The 13844-nt window shown below is 40.2% G+C and overlaps 1 protein-coding gene across 4 annotated transcripts; it reads right to left on the reverse strand.

The window, feature by feature from the left end:
• Nucleotides 1-960: 960 nt before the first annotated feature.
• On the reverse strand, nucleotides 961-13828 carry LOC139213539 (RAC-beta serine/threonine-protein kinase-like). Of its 4 annotated transcripts, none has more exons than XM_070844255.1 (14): nucleotides 13722-13828; nucleotides 11502-11663; nucleotides 11154-11282; nucleotides 10870-10981; nucleotides 10512-10662; nucleotides 9331-9462; nucleotides 8828-8893; nucleotides 7825-7893; nucleotides 7598-7720; nucleotides 5714-5842; nucleotides 4207-4421; nucleotides 4036-4123; nucleotides 3122-3224; nucleotides 961-3028 (listed from the first exon to the last, which is right to left on the reverse strand). In XM_070844255.1, exons 2-14 carry the CDS (start codon nucleotides 11545-11547, stop codon nucleotides 2949-2951), a joined length of 1443 nt encoding a protein of 480 aa, XP_070700356.1. In that variant the 5' UTR covers nucleotides 11548-11663; nucleotides 13722-13828; the 3' UTR covers nucleotides 961-2948. The 4 variants fall into 4 exon arrangements, with proteins under 4 accessions (XP_070700356.1, XP_070700357.1, XP_070700358.1 ...); XM_070844256.1 differs by having other exon boundaries at nucleotides 11502-11660; nucleotides 13722-13825; XM_070844257.1 differs by having other exon boundaries at nucleotides 13733-13807.
• Nucleotides 13829-13844: the final 16 nt, after the last annotated feature.

Below are 13844 nucleotides of genomic sequence, written 5' to 3' on the forward strand. Positions count from 1 at the left end.
GTTTTCTATGTGGTGACTATGTGAGAAGAACCAAAACTCAAAGTTAAGTGAATGCGCAGCTGTGCTACAACCATATTTGACGTTGTTGTATTGCTGTAGTATTTAGTATGTACTATACTATGTAACACAATATTACATTTCATTTTACTGTAGATCTTGTGTCTTATTGCAGTATATACTACATTTCAACATTAATGCAGATAAACATTACTTAATCAAATACCCTGGTGTATGCTGTTCATATATACTACTCTTGCTGACTGCTGCTGTTTATCTCATCACTGTCACTTCACTCTGTATTTTTATCTCAGTTAATATAGCTGCTGCTTATTTCCCCCTCTGGGGATCAATAAAGGCTCATCATATCTGTATCTTAAAAAGTGGCACCCAGCTGATCGGCTCCACTTTTTGTCATCTCATGTCAGGTGCTGCCAATATCTGACTCAGGCTGTTTCAACACAGGGGAGAGGAAAGTGTCGAGGTGCGAAAAAAGGAAGGGGGGGACTAACAATACATTTCCTGTCTTAAGGTAAATGGTTATTTCCCAAAAAGGATTAGGTAAGCTTAATACTCACATGTGCTTATACCTAATAATCCTACGACTGAGTGGAGAACTAGGGCTCGTAAGTGGACGGATGAAAAGAATGAAGACACAAACATGAGGATGTATTAAGACAGTTGAAAACGTGTACTGGATCATTGTCTGTCAGAATTACATTCATAGAGAAGTAGATACAAACTGTTTGAGCAGAATAATGTCACTGAAAACATACATTTCTTTCAACCATTATAAATTTGCTTAATTTGAGTCCATCGTTGAAGGAGATTCAGGGCACAGGAAAAATGAGGAAAACAGCGAGTGGAGAACGTAAACCAGACAAAAACAGAAATAACGGAAATGATTTGAAAACAGCATATGTGGCAGAGAGCTCTGTGAGCAACGGGACACTGGGCACACTGTGTGCGACAGCTCTTTGTTTATTACCAGTGACTTAACAGTGAAGCACCAATACAAGGTCGTGTATGTTCATGTACAGTATAGCACTGCAAAGATGATTAACCAGGACTGCAAATCTTAACGGTGCCCCTGGTTACTACTGGATGCTGTGCAGCAATCAATAATAGATGGGAAGAATGCAAAACAATAAAAAAAAAAAATTAAAAAAAAGACATCCTTGCAGGTCACAATTGCACTTGATACAAAATCTCACAATGGACCATGTTCGTGATGTTCACAGCTCCCTGGATGATTCCATAGCTCTCCAGCTAGGACAAGTCCAATGAAATCTAATGGCACATTCAACACTGGAAAAGCAAGATTTACCAAGACAGATGCATGATTGCTAGGAGGATACTAAAACATGTTAGCTGTCAGCCACAACTTCAGACAAGTCAAGTCTGGGACAGACGAAGTATAAGATGGTGAGTCATGACGTGAAGAAAAAGGCTTCTTTCATAGAGAGGCCACAAAGATCAGTTATATCGTACAGGTATAAGAGAGCTGGACACATTAGAGAAGGAGCTCTGAATGTTAACAGAGATTGACACAAGGTAGGAGCGGGTTCCCTCACAGAGCAATGAACACTTCACTTTTGAGTATTTCCACATTTTTTTCTCATTAAACAAAAAAAACATAAAGGCAAAGTTCTCAGATGTTACATGTAGCTTAAACACAAGTAGCTATACAAGAACTTCGTTGAATTTAACTAATCCAACACTGGCCTAATGTTAATCAGAGACTGATCACAAGAGACGTCAACAGGATTAGGAGTTTGACTGGACGGTGTCTACCAACGTTTGGTATCTCAGAGCTTTTTTTTACCCTCTGTGCAATGGACACATTTTAGTGAGGTGTTCAAAAATAATGAGCGCTGACAGCAATCCAGGAAGCTTTCAGCTACATATGAACATGCCCATCTGAATAAAATGAGGTCTGCTTTAAATCACTAAGTGCTTATCAAACCTCTTAAATCACATGGCTGAGTGTATTTTGCTGATCAAGAGAGATCAAAAATGTGTTAGAATTAAAAAAAGCTCATCTTCAATAATAACATATACACCTTGCACATTAGGTATTCCTAAATCCCATTAATTGCTGTGTCACACTTGACGGATCTCTTCACAAAGATCACATTCTGAGATGAGAGCAAACCAACAAACATGTGATTTGGTTTGTGTTTGTTGTCATTGCATACAGTTTAAACAGGACAGCCTCGTTCTCTGATGCCTCACGTTTCAAAGCTTTGTTAAAGCTTTTCTCCGCAGAGACACTTTGATCATCATGTTAGCAATTCATCCGCTGTTCCGGATGCATACTGGGGCAAGCGTTTTATTAAGACACACACATCCGCATGCTCTCGTAGACACACTAAACTGATGATGATACAGTTTGGATTTGATGCCCCCGATTTCTCAAAAAAAAAACAAACAAAACAAAAACAAAAATCCACACACACACCTTACAGAAAAAACACCCAGCAAACTGCCTTGCTTCTTCCTCCCTCATATAGAAACCTGCCTATCGCCAATGGTAACAGCTAGTTCTGAAGAAGAGCACTTAGAAATGTCATGAAGGAATTGTATTGCTTCTCGTAAGAACAGAAAAAGGCAAGTGTTAAAAATGAGTGGCGGTATCCAGTCTGAAAAAGCAGCAGCAGTTGTTTCTAAGCATCCAGAGGTGCTACAGAGTCCTGATTGTGTTGTTGAGTTGTGCTGATGACTATGTGAGGTACTCAAGTCCAGTTTGATACAGTACAGCCAGTGTGGCGAGGCTCTGACCTTAGTGTGGACGATAGAAAAATTTGGCGGCCAGCCAAGGCACTTAAATCCTGACAGGACCAAAGCCTCAGTAAAGATTGAGTTTCTGGTCCTTGTATAGCTGTAGGGGACGTGGCCATGGTGTCTCTGCCTCATGTGTTTTTCTGTGTGTGTGTGGGCCAGAAAAGGAATCACTCTCTTATGCTAGCAGAATAGGAGAACTGGGGGAAATGTGCTTGCTGGCTGGGGTCTTCACAGTCCAGACTGTTATCTGTAAGAACAAGACAGCAGAAGTCAGTTGTCACCTTCCAGCCATGAAATCAGACCATGATGGTGGATCAGGCAGTGTCCTCAGCTGACTTACACTTGTCTGGAGGAGTGAGTGTGATGGTTTGTGCTGTGAACTCATCATCAAAGTACCGAGTGTCTACCTCTGATGTCACCTGTGGTCTGAAGAGTGGGGTGAGCTGATGCAGGAAAGGGAGAACACGAGTAAACTGGTCATTCGATCAGAAACATACTGAGCATGGATCTGCTGTTCACATTCTGCCTGTGTACTTCGTGAAGTATTAAAAATATATCCACCAGTGGGTAGATCGGTGCCAAAACATTCCTCACTGACGCTGACCTACGTTCCTGAAAACCTTTCACTTTCAAACATAAACAGAACTAAATATGGCTCCTCTGAATGGACTCACTATGTTGTTGATATTAAGATGGCTGTGGGTAATAGTGGACAGCATTGCTTTTTGTTGGGAGACTGCTGAATCCAGCCAAGACTTAGGAATGCAGGACACTCAGGGTCATGGCATGCAAACACGCACTTAGTAAAAGCTAATATATAAGCTCTCTTAGTCACATCAAGAAATACATTAGACATTATGCTATAAACATATCCATTCCTTTGTGTAGGTTTTCATGAAATACTGCCACCATCAGTTGGCATAAACAATAACCAGCAATAACAGCTCACTCAATACTGATCACCAGTTAAAAAAAGAGCCAGATATCTGTCCAAAGTAAATTCATAGCCACTTGACATCTGCTATGTTTTTCAGTCCCTTACATTACCAGCAGCACAGTCCAATCCTGACAGCATCTTTCTATATATAAGCATTTAATCCATAAGCAATCAAGGGCCAGACTTGATGATTTCTAAAGCCTGTCAGAAGCCACAGATGTGAAGGCTGACTCAGCAGCCAGCCACAGGGATGCTTTGTTTCTGTGAGAAAACAAGCAAAACTCAGTTTGACTTCCTCTAGCTGCAGGATGTCTTACCTTCCTCTCTACCACATCCTGCCAGTTGATGGTGATGAAAAATTTGTGACTCATTACATCTTTGGCATCATTGGGACCTCCACCTAACCTGTCAGTCCAAACGAGATCATGTAAGAATTAAGTAGGTATTTCCAAAAGGAATACACACTCATGATCAGTCTGCTCGGTTACCTCTGTTTGGGGTCCTTCTTGAGCAGGCCGGCCAGCAGTGACTTGGCCTCGGGTGACAGGTTCCTGGGGAAGCGGATCTCCTCCATAAGGATGAGCTCAAACAAACGTTCGTGGTCTTGGTTGTAGAAAGGCAGACGGCCGCACATCATCTCATACATGACGACACCCAAGCCCCACCAGTCCACTGCCCGGCCGTAGTCATTATCCTCTAGGACCTGTCAAGGAGACGTTTACCCGATTAAGATTTCTCAACAACAGCATTAAGAAGTGACCACAGACTGTGTATAACAAGAGGATGTAACCACCGTGACGACACGCATTGGTTTGTGGACTGCTGTTATGAGGCCTCTAGTTTAGCTTCATGGGCGTCACCATCTTGGTTTCATGGCCGTTGCATCTTGTTTTTTTTTAGAGCCAAGAAGAATTCATTCACCACTGATGTCAGCAGGTGTCTAACATGCTTAAGTATCAGAGTGTGTGAATGTGGTTTTCCTGTCACTGCTAAAACTAAGATAACAAAAAGAGACCGAATCAGTTGTCAAACAGTTTCTGAAGACTGAGTGGGAGAATTTACAGCTGAAAACTGCAGTTCATCTGGGCACAAAGGAACGTGAACCCAGATAGGAAACAGTTCTGGACCTCTGACTCCTCTGACAGGACAGTTCAACAGCAAGGAAAATAAGGCTAATTCTATGGTTGCCATTCAGCACATTAAGTTCTATTTGTCCTGACTAGGCGACTGTATGAACATGTGATAACCACATTGATAGCTGGACGTTGCTCTTATGCATTAGGTATTCAAGCCTGGTCAGTACGTGGATTCACCACTTATTCTACATACTCTTATTTTTCATTTATCTTCTAATTCTGCTTAATACAATCATCAAAACATCTCTGGGAAGAAAGTCAGCCTGAACTTGCCCAAAAATCTCAGTGTAGATACAATTAAGCATTTTCTTGTATATAAATTATTATGGGTTAGGCACATCCATATTTAACTGGATTTCTTATGGCAAACAAAAAGTTGAAACTTGCTCAACAACACAAAATGAACTGTCGTGTGGGTGTAATTTATATTTTCAGCCACTGTCTGCAAATTGCTCCACAAGTGGCAAATTATCTGGGTTTCATTTAATTTTACTTACATCAACTCCATCTAGGTCAGCCTGCCATTATTTTAACTGTGATGTCTGCATACTGGAAAACTTAAGAATCATTGCTTATCACTCTTAACTGTGATGTTTCTTTCTCTCACGTGAGAACATGCTACATGCAAGGAGCAGGAGCAAAAAGTTTCAGTTGCAGTTTAACTTGCAGAATGTTTCCTGTAAGGAAATCCTAAACGCTTAACAAATATAGGCACTGGCCTGCACCTAATCTGTTCACTTGCACCATTTTTATCACATCAGTGTCTCAGCAATGACAGCTGTCTGTAATGTGTGTAGAAAATGTGGGTAGCAAATTCAGATTTGCTTCAGTGTGACAGCAGCAGACGCTCGGCAAATACCTCAGGTGCCAAATATTCGGGAGTTCCACAAAAGGTTTTCATGGTAGCATCAGGGGTAATACCCTCCTTACAAAGACCAAAGTCAGTGATTTTGATGTGGCCATCTTTGTCCAGCATCAGATTCTCCAGCTGAAAGAGAGTAAAATAACACAGATGAGCCCAGAGTACTATGATCATGAATATAATGACTTCTAATTCATCAGATCTTTATCAAATGAGCATAATGGAACCATGGATTAGGTCACTAATCAATACTCAGTAGCCGAGTGTTCCTTGACCATTACTGAGACTTGCTACTGCCGCTTAGTTTCTGGAGCCTCTTTCAAGATCATTTTGACTGGTCTGCAGTGTAGTCTCATAAATAAAGACTGACTTATTTTAATCCTAAAAAGCCATCCTACTCTCAAGCTGACTCAGAACTAATACTATTCCACTATTCCATGGTACCAATCAGTGACACATGCTGACCAGTGGGACCAAAGAGAAAACATGGCTTTGTGATATGCTAACAATGTTGTTTGAAAGCACAGTAACCTGTTGGAAATATATGCCATCGTTGGCCATTTTCATCTGTGAAGGGACACTATCCTGACGGACTGATGAGTTGGCAGTAGCACTGAGCCACATTCAGAAGCCACAGCAGCTCAGCTCAGCTGTGCTGAGATCTCATAAAGTGTTTTATGGCCACACTCTTCACTGAACTTTCCCAGTAAAATTAAGTGCTGAATTGCTCCAGAAGGCAAGCATTTTCTGCTGGACAGAACAGAGTTGTGCACTTTGACATGGCTGCTTAGTAAGCAACACTTTTTAGGTGGAAGAAAACTCTTAATTTACCCTGAAGTCACTGTAAATGAATTCTACTTGACATTGTGTAAACTTAAGCTCTAGTCAGCTTATTGCAACAGACGAGTCTCTCTGAAGTCTGAGTATTAGTTTGCACTGTGACATATTAATAAATATAACAACGATGACACAATGATGGAGACTATGTCAACAGTGTACAGAAAGGATTACACTCCTATAGAAACAGTGGGTGCTGGAGTACACTCATGTCGCTGTTCTTAAGGGGTGGACATACAAAATCATATTTGTCAGTGTGTTCATATCTCTACAGGCTCTCACTGTCTGCTGAACATTCACTGGATATTCATGCATGTTGCAGACTTTTGACCATTGGACAAAAAAGAGAGAGAGAGAGTAGAGCCTAAATACCTCATCACACTACATCAATACAGTGGCTGAGCTCTTCTATGAGGAATCCTAACTCTCCGTCTGCACTCTCACAGAGTTTTAGATTACTGTGTTCTCCTTACAAAATTCCATGTGAATGGAAACAACTTCTGCTTAGTAATCATTAACTTTAATTTCAACAGTAATTATAGGTTACTTATTGAGCGGTATTATTCAACTATATATGAGGCAACAAATAAGTTTTATGTTACTGCTCATTATCATAGAACATCTGAATTGAACAATTTAAGAATAATTTTCATAAGGATTAACTAAGTTATGGATATGCATATATGTATGCAATTATAATGGTTGACAGTTTTATTTAATTTTATTCTATTCTAAATTTAATTATTTGAGTGCATATACATGAATATAAATATAAGTAACTAACTAAGTAATTTATACATACAGTAAGTGTGTGCATGTAGCATGTAGGCACTACAATGACAAACAGACAAGCTGGCCTTGAGCTGCTACTAAATACCTCTTAATGCTTCAGTTCTATTCATCTGAAGATGTCTTCTTCATTCAACAGATAAACGTGCCCTGGTAAAAGTTCGAATTAATCTCAACATATTCTCTAAAGTCATGATTTAGACCTTGCAAGGGATGTTGTATATGCCAGCACTGATGGATATTACGAGCACTCACCTTCAGATCACGGTAAACAACGTCACGTGAATGAAGATACTCGAGCGCAGATACAATCTCAGCACCGTAGAAGCGCGCCCGGTCTTCTGTGAACACTCGCTCCCGTGACAGGTGGAAGAAGAGCTGAAAGAGGAAGATGCTTAAATGTTAGAGAAGATCGGTTTGAGTGTGCAAGGCAAGTGACATTAGTATCTCCATGAGACTGTGACATGTATGTAAGGTCTCACCTCGCCTCCGTTGGCATATTCCATTACAAAACATAGGCGATCATGGGTTTGGAAGGCATATTTCAGTGTCTGAAGGAGAAAATAATCATATTAGAGGTAATGGTGAATCTCTGCATGAATTACACTATTCCATCCTATGTGTTTACAATCAGGTGGGGAAAACAATCATGTGCATGAGAAGAGGCACGTGGTCAAGTGTGATGAATGTCCTTTAAAAGGGCCGCTGATCTCAGAAAAAATATTCAGTATGTCTGACTTGATCACTGTACACAGAGCAACACAGGAAAACAGCATGACAGCCAATTATGTTTTACAGAGCTAATTTGGTCTCAGAGTCAAGTACCTGAAACTGAAATAGAGAAAGGTGATGTAAAAAAAGGGGTATGTAATTATGTTGAAGAGTTTTTAGGAGAAAAACATCTATAGATAATTAGCAGGAACCATAGGCACATAACTAAAGTATATGTGCATTTAGTTTGAAATTTTTTTTTTTAGCAAGAATGTAAATACAAATACCGTACACAACAGTTATGAGTCGAGACAAAGAGTGTGCAGGCTGGGTCCGTGAGGCTGTACCGCCAGCATGCTAACGTGCACACATGACAAAGATCACCTGTGATGTTTAGCCAAATGTTAGCCTGCTAACATTCACACACTAACACTAACACACACTAACATTTTAACCAGATGGTAGCTCTGAAAAGTCAGAGGATCAATAACCACTCACACTGACATTCTTACAGATACTGCTAGTGTGGCTAAAAGATAGTGTGTGTGAACAACACACTACTCATGCTGATAAGTACTATCAGTGGAGAACCAAGTGTATGGAGAAATCATCCAATAGGAGCTCAGCACTGAGAGCTTTCAGACTGACCTGAGGACCATTTGGTTCAAAAAGAGAAAGTGAGTGCTGGCTGCTCTATCTGAGAAAGTTCTGCATTGACCAGCAGAGCTCCTGCACAGCTCTACTATCATCTGGGTCATCTGTAAGTGTTCTCACCGTGAGGAAGGGGTGTCGTGTGTTCTGTAACACTCTGCTCTCTGTAACTGTGTGGGCCACCTCATCCTGCCAACAAAAAAATTATTGTGAAAATGCAAAACAAAATATTAAGGGCAGGAGACATCAGGATGGTGGCTATCTTGCTTGAAATCATCTTTAATCTGAAGACAGCCAACTGTACGTACAAGGATAAACTGACAATGAATGTCACAATGTCAAGATGGAGGAATGTGAGCAGCATGACTTTATAAGACAGCAGTTTGAGAATAAATGTTTTTATATAAAGAAAGAAATAAAGCAATGGATAGGGCAACAAAAACAACTTGGGTAAAGTTAGGGAGATAATGTGGTCATGGTAAATAATGAACTTACTGTAAATGCTCATTTCCAGGCACTTCTCACACACACTTAGCAGCATCGGTGGTATGAAGTTATGGAGGTACAAAGTACTTTGCAGCAGTCAACTGGAAGATGAGTGATTACTGTAACTGTGTAACTCTTACCTTGGCTATGATGACCTCTTTACGCAGTATTTTCATGGCATAATGTACTCCGGTGGACTTCTCTTTGACCAGAATCACCTTCCCAAATGTCCCCTTCCCAAGCAGCTTCAGGTACTCAAAGTCATTCATTGTCTGAAATGTACACATGACTTAAGCATGAGAATTCATTAGGTTCATTTCAGGTTCTTATTATCTTTATTATATATTTTAAAATGTACATCTAAACTAAAAAAACAGAAGTCTATTCTTCAGAGATTAATTCACAGCCATTGAGAAATACCATGCTTTTGTGTACATAACTACATTACTATGTTCTTTTTCTATTTGATCCTATTCTTTTCTAAATTAAATTATCTGTGTACAATATGTTCTATGTATGTTGTAGAATGACAAATAAGTGACCCTTGAATGAGAGGAGGCAGTGGCTATACATTTATGAGAACATTTTAAGTTTATTAGGGGAGGTGGAGGGTGGGAGGTGCATGTTAGATGCTGACTCCTTATTTATTTAGAGCAAGAGGAACGTCTTTACACATTGCTCCTCTAAATAACCACGAATTGACGAAATGAATGGGGTCGACCAGGGTTCACTGGCTCCCAGTCTTAGCCATAGGCATGCTGTTGTAACTTGACCGGAGTTGTCGTTGCTGAAAGCTAACTAAAAAAACCCCCCAAAAAAAACAAAAAAAACAAGGCATCTTAGTTTTACTGTCCAAAACTATCTGCTGCCCCCAAGTGGCCAAAGAAGTCCATTATTGCAGGTTTAATGAACTAAACACAATTAATACTGTTGAATATATCAATGGGATACAGTAGGTTTTAGAACAATCTCACTGTAACAGCTGCCTCAAGGCCTTTATGCTGGTTGCTACTCAGGAAAACTGGTCACGCCAGACAGTGTAACACCACCAGGAGAGGAACGCATGCTCTCGTCCGGCCCTGTGATGTTATATGTTATATTGTCCCTTAACATGTCCATTCCTGATTTAGTTCCTTATCAAATTAACACGAGAGGTTGTTAGACCAATGAAATTTTGGTAAGGCGAGAGCATGTTGACCACCCTGATCAACTGATCAGAGGACGTCAGCCCTACAAAATACTGCTTCCTTAATAGAGTCTTTTGGATCAGATCAAACTTGAGCACAGTATCTTCTCCGTCTCCAATAAATGATTGTCTCACCACTTTGTTGCGGCTCTTGGACATAGCCACCTCCATCTCCTCCAGGCTACTTTCGCTGGGTGAGCCGAACATATCCATCGGCTCCTCCTCTTCTTGTTCCCGCATCTTCAGGCTGTTTGCCACAGACTGGATTGCCCGCATCCACTCCTCTCTGAGAGGCAATAAAAAATCCCAGAAAATGCAAGGCATTCCATCAAAGAAATGCACCAAGTTTTGGAGAGTCTGCCACGCACAGAGGCCACTGAATGCCAATTAGGGTGTCACTTAAAATGTTTTTACCACAAGCTTGGTGGAAAATTAGCAGCTTGTTTAATATAATATGCTATAATATAATCATATTTATCATAACAACTCTTACCTTTCCTCATTGCTGTCCACGTGAAAGGTGCGTTCAATGACAGTGGTCCACTGAAGGCAGCGGATGACAAATGTGTTGGGCCGGGGTCTTTCAGTCTTCATTAACTGGCACTCTGTGAAAAATACATTTAGATCGATGTTTGGAGGTAGCTGAAGATTTAAATACTTGGAACAGAATTGTATGAAGCTAAAAACATCCAACTGATAGTTTTAGGAAGTAGGAAGCATGGGCTATCAAGGAAAGGCCATTGCGTAGAGTTTTGTTTTACCATGTGTTGGACTGACCTGCCACTGAGAAGTTGTTAAGTGGTGGAGAACTCTGGTCATTCAGATCAGGCTTCTCTTTGTAACCAATGAAGGAGCCGTCACTCTTCAGGATAAAATACCTGGGTCTCCATGTTTTAATGTATTCACCTGGGTCAGAAAAACAGATGCCACGCTGAGTACAATCAATCAATGGGAACATCACCTGGATTTTGAGATGACCCCTTTGACTCTAATTGATATCTAGAGTTAAAAATCTAGATGTGGACCAAGTTGTGTCAAAGGGTTTCCAGTCATAACACTTGTAGTGCTGAGCTTTTCTTCCACGGTGAATCATGTTAATACATTACTGATCCTCATGCTCCTTACCTCTCTTGTGGAGCCAGCCCTCCCTGACTACATTAACTTCATTCATGGTGAGAGATGTGTTTCAGAGAGGGTCAGGAACAGGAGGTCGGGGAGGGGAACAGTGGATTTCTCTCTAGGCCCGTTCAAGTCTCAGTCACAGTTATCAAATCTGAACAGCACCTGCTGAATGAAACAAGCAGTACAAAGTTAATAGGCCCATCTTCAGGCTCTTCAAAGCAAAAGGACAATCTAACAGAGTGGCAGAATTTAGACAGTCACCTGTGGTAACAGAAGCTATAATCAATTCACTTGTTTCCAGACAAATAGTCACTAGTTGTAAGTTTAAATATTTTAAAATGGAATAAAAAAACATTCTGATTTACTGTAATGGCTCGTCTGATTTCAACAAGTAGCTGCAGAGAAGCACTTTACCTGTGAGACCTTCTAAGAGCCAACGTTAAACACAAGCCCGGCTGTACTCTGCTCCCTTTACAGCCATGAGCTCATCATTATGTAATTGAATACTTTTGAAGACTTTCATTTATGCACATGCCCCCAATGAAGTCACAGGGGGGGGCTATATGATGTAAATAAAATAGTAGGGTTGCAACTGACTCTTATTTTTTATACCAATTACTATGCGATGTTGTTTAAAACAGGCATAATCAAAAATATCTATCACTAGTTCTCAAAGCCCAGAGTAAAGTCTGGTCTACAAAGGTCTTGTTTTGTCTGACCAACAGTGCAAAAGCCAAATGTACTCCATCTAAAATGTTATAAAATACACATTAGCAGCAAATCTTCATGCAGGATGGGGGTAACACAGAATAATGCTGATTCATTTTCTATAATCAAGTACTAAAACATCCTCACAACTGTAGTAGGTTATTGTGAATGTTATCTACTGGTGAAAACTTGAGTTTACTAGTGGCCTCTACTATAGACAAACATCTCCCCAAAGGCAACGTTACATATAAACTAGTCATAAACAGACAATGGCGTTGTGGTTCATCTGCATAAATTAGCCGCACGTGTGAAGAGTAATTCACGTCTATTTAAAGTCACAATTCATTTCGACATACAACACATAAAAATAAAGCACTTGTGAATTCAACACTAACGAACATCGGCTCATATTGCTCACCAGTTAACACCGATAAAATGAACATTTGAGCCGTTGAGGATATCAGGAGCCATCATTATCACTCGCAGAACTGAACAGGATACACTAAGAAAAACACCTCTGCAGAAACTGCACAACATTTCTATACAGATTGCGCAAAGCGTGTACTTTTACCCTTTTACACATTCGTGTGTGATGTGGCCCTGACAGGCAGAAGTAACGTTAACTTTACCGGAGGATGAAGTGCTGCATTTTAACGCACGTCAACGTTACAATTGAAGTAACGATACACTTAATAGGAAATATATGGCTTGAGATAGTTATAGATAAGGAAGACTTTTACGTATTGGAAAGTCTGGTTGATCTGGTTCACTATTCTGATTTGCCAGGCAAATGGCAGTTTTAAGTTAATTTATAGCTTGTTTCGTTGTTGTTGTTGGCTGTTTGCTAGGCTGCCAGCTAAGCTGCCATTTAACGTTAGTTAGCAGTAACGTTGGTTAGCTAGCTCTGTGCTAAAAACGATTAATCAACGGCGAATTCAACAAACTGTTCATGGAGTTTACGTTAGGAAAATTAAATCTAGCTCACTTAATAAGCCAACCGACATCTCACAACGGATCTACGACACATCTATTTATTTTATGGTTTAGTCACCAATACACCAATTACAGATTTGTGAATCTCTAGTAACTCAGCTAGTTTAATGTTAAGTGTCATGCAACTTAACGCTGAGGTAGAAGTAGCGTTAACTGCTAAGTAATGCAGAGATAGTTGTCACATTTTAAACATTAAAAATAGTGTTTTAAAACCAACAAGACACACTTAGACTTTCCATTCGCTACTCTAAAGTGAGTTTACCACAGTAAGTTACCGTAACGTTAATAACGAATGCTCGACTACCATACATTGGAAATGTTTATTAATAGTAAACGCTGCCTCACATTAGCGATTAACGTTATGTGCCTTCTTGTAGGTTACTGATGTATGTTAGCTTTGCTAATGGCGAGGTAGGTTAGTCAAATACGTATTCTTATAACCTATGAGTCACAGGCTCCTGAAATTATCTCGTAATCCAATTTATTTTACATTTAATGATATAACAACAAGATTCAACGCACATTTCACTGACTTTATCCCACGTTGCTCTCGTTTCAATGCAGTTTTGACAGGCTAAATCCAGTGCAGGCCATCCACCCAGGAAAACACCATGGACTCTCTTCTTCTCGGTATGGTCGCTGCTC

The sequence above is a fragment of the Pempheris klunzingeri genome, chromosome 14 (genome assembly GCF_042242105.1).
Source record: "Pempheris klunzingeri isolate RE-2024b chromosome 14, fPemKlu1.hap1, whole genome shotgun sequence".
Classification (NCBI taxonomy): Eukaryota; Metazoa; Chordata; class Actinopteri; order Acropomatiformes; family Pempheridae; genus Pempheris; species Pempheris klunzingeri.

Excerpts from the sequence above, each read along its gene's own strand:
- LOC139213539 (XM_070844255.1), bottom strand. The coding sequence starts at position 11,547 with ATGAATGAAGTTAATGTAGTCAGGGAGGGCTGGCTCCACAAGAGAG. Across the intron at positions 7,721-7,824 it reads AATATGCCAACGGAGGCGAG|CTCTTCTTCCACCTGTCACG; the intron begins GTGAGACCTTAC and ends TTCCTCTTTCAG. Across the intron at positions 3,029-3,121 it reads ACTCACTCCTCCAGACAAGT|ATAACAGTCTGGACTGTGAA; the intron begins GTAAGTCAGCTG and ends TTGTTCTTACAG.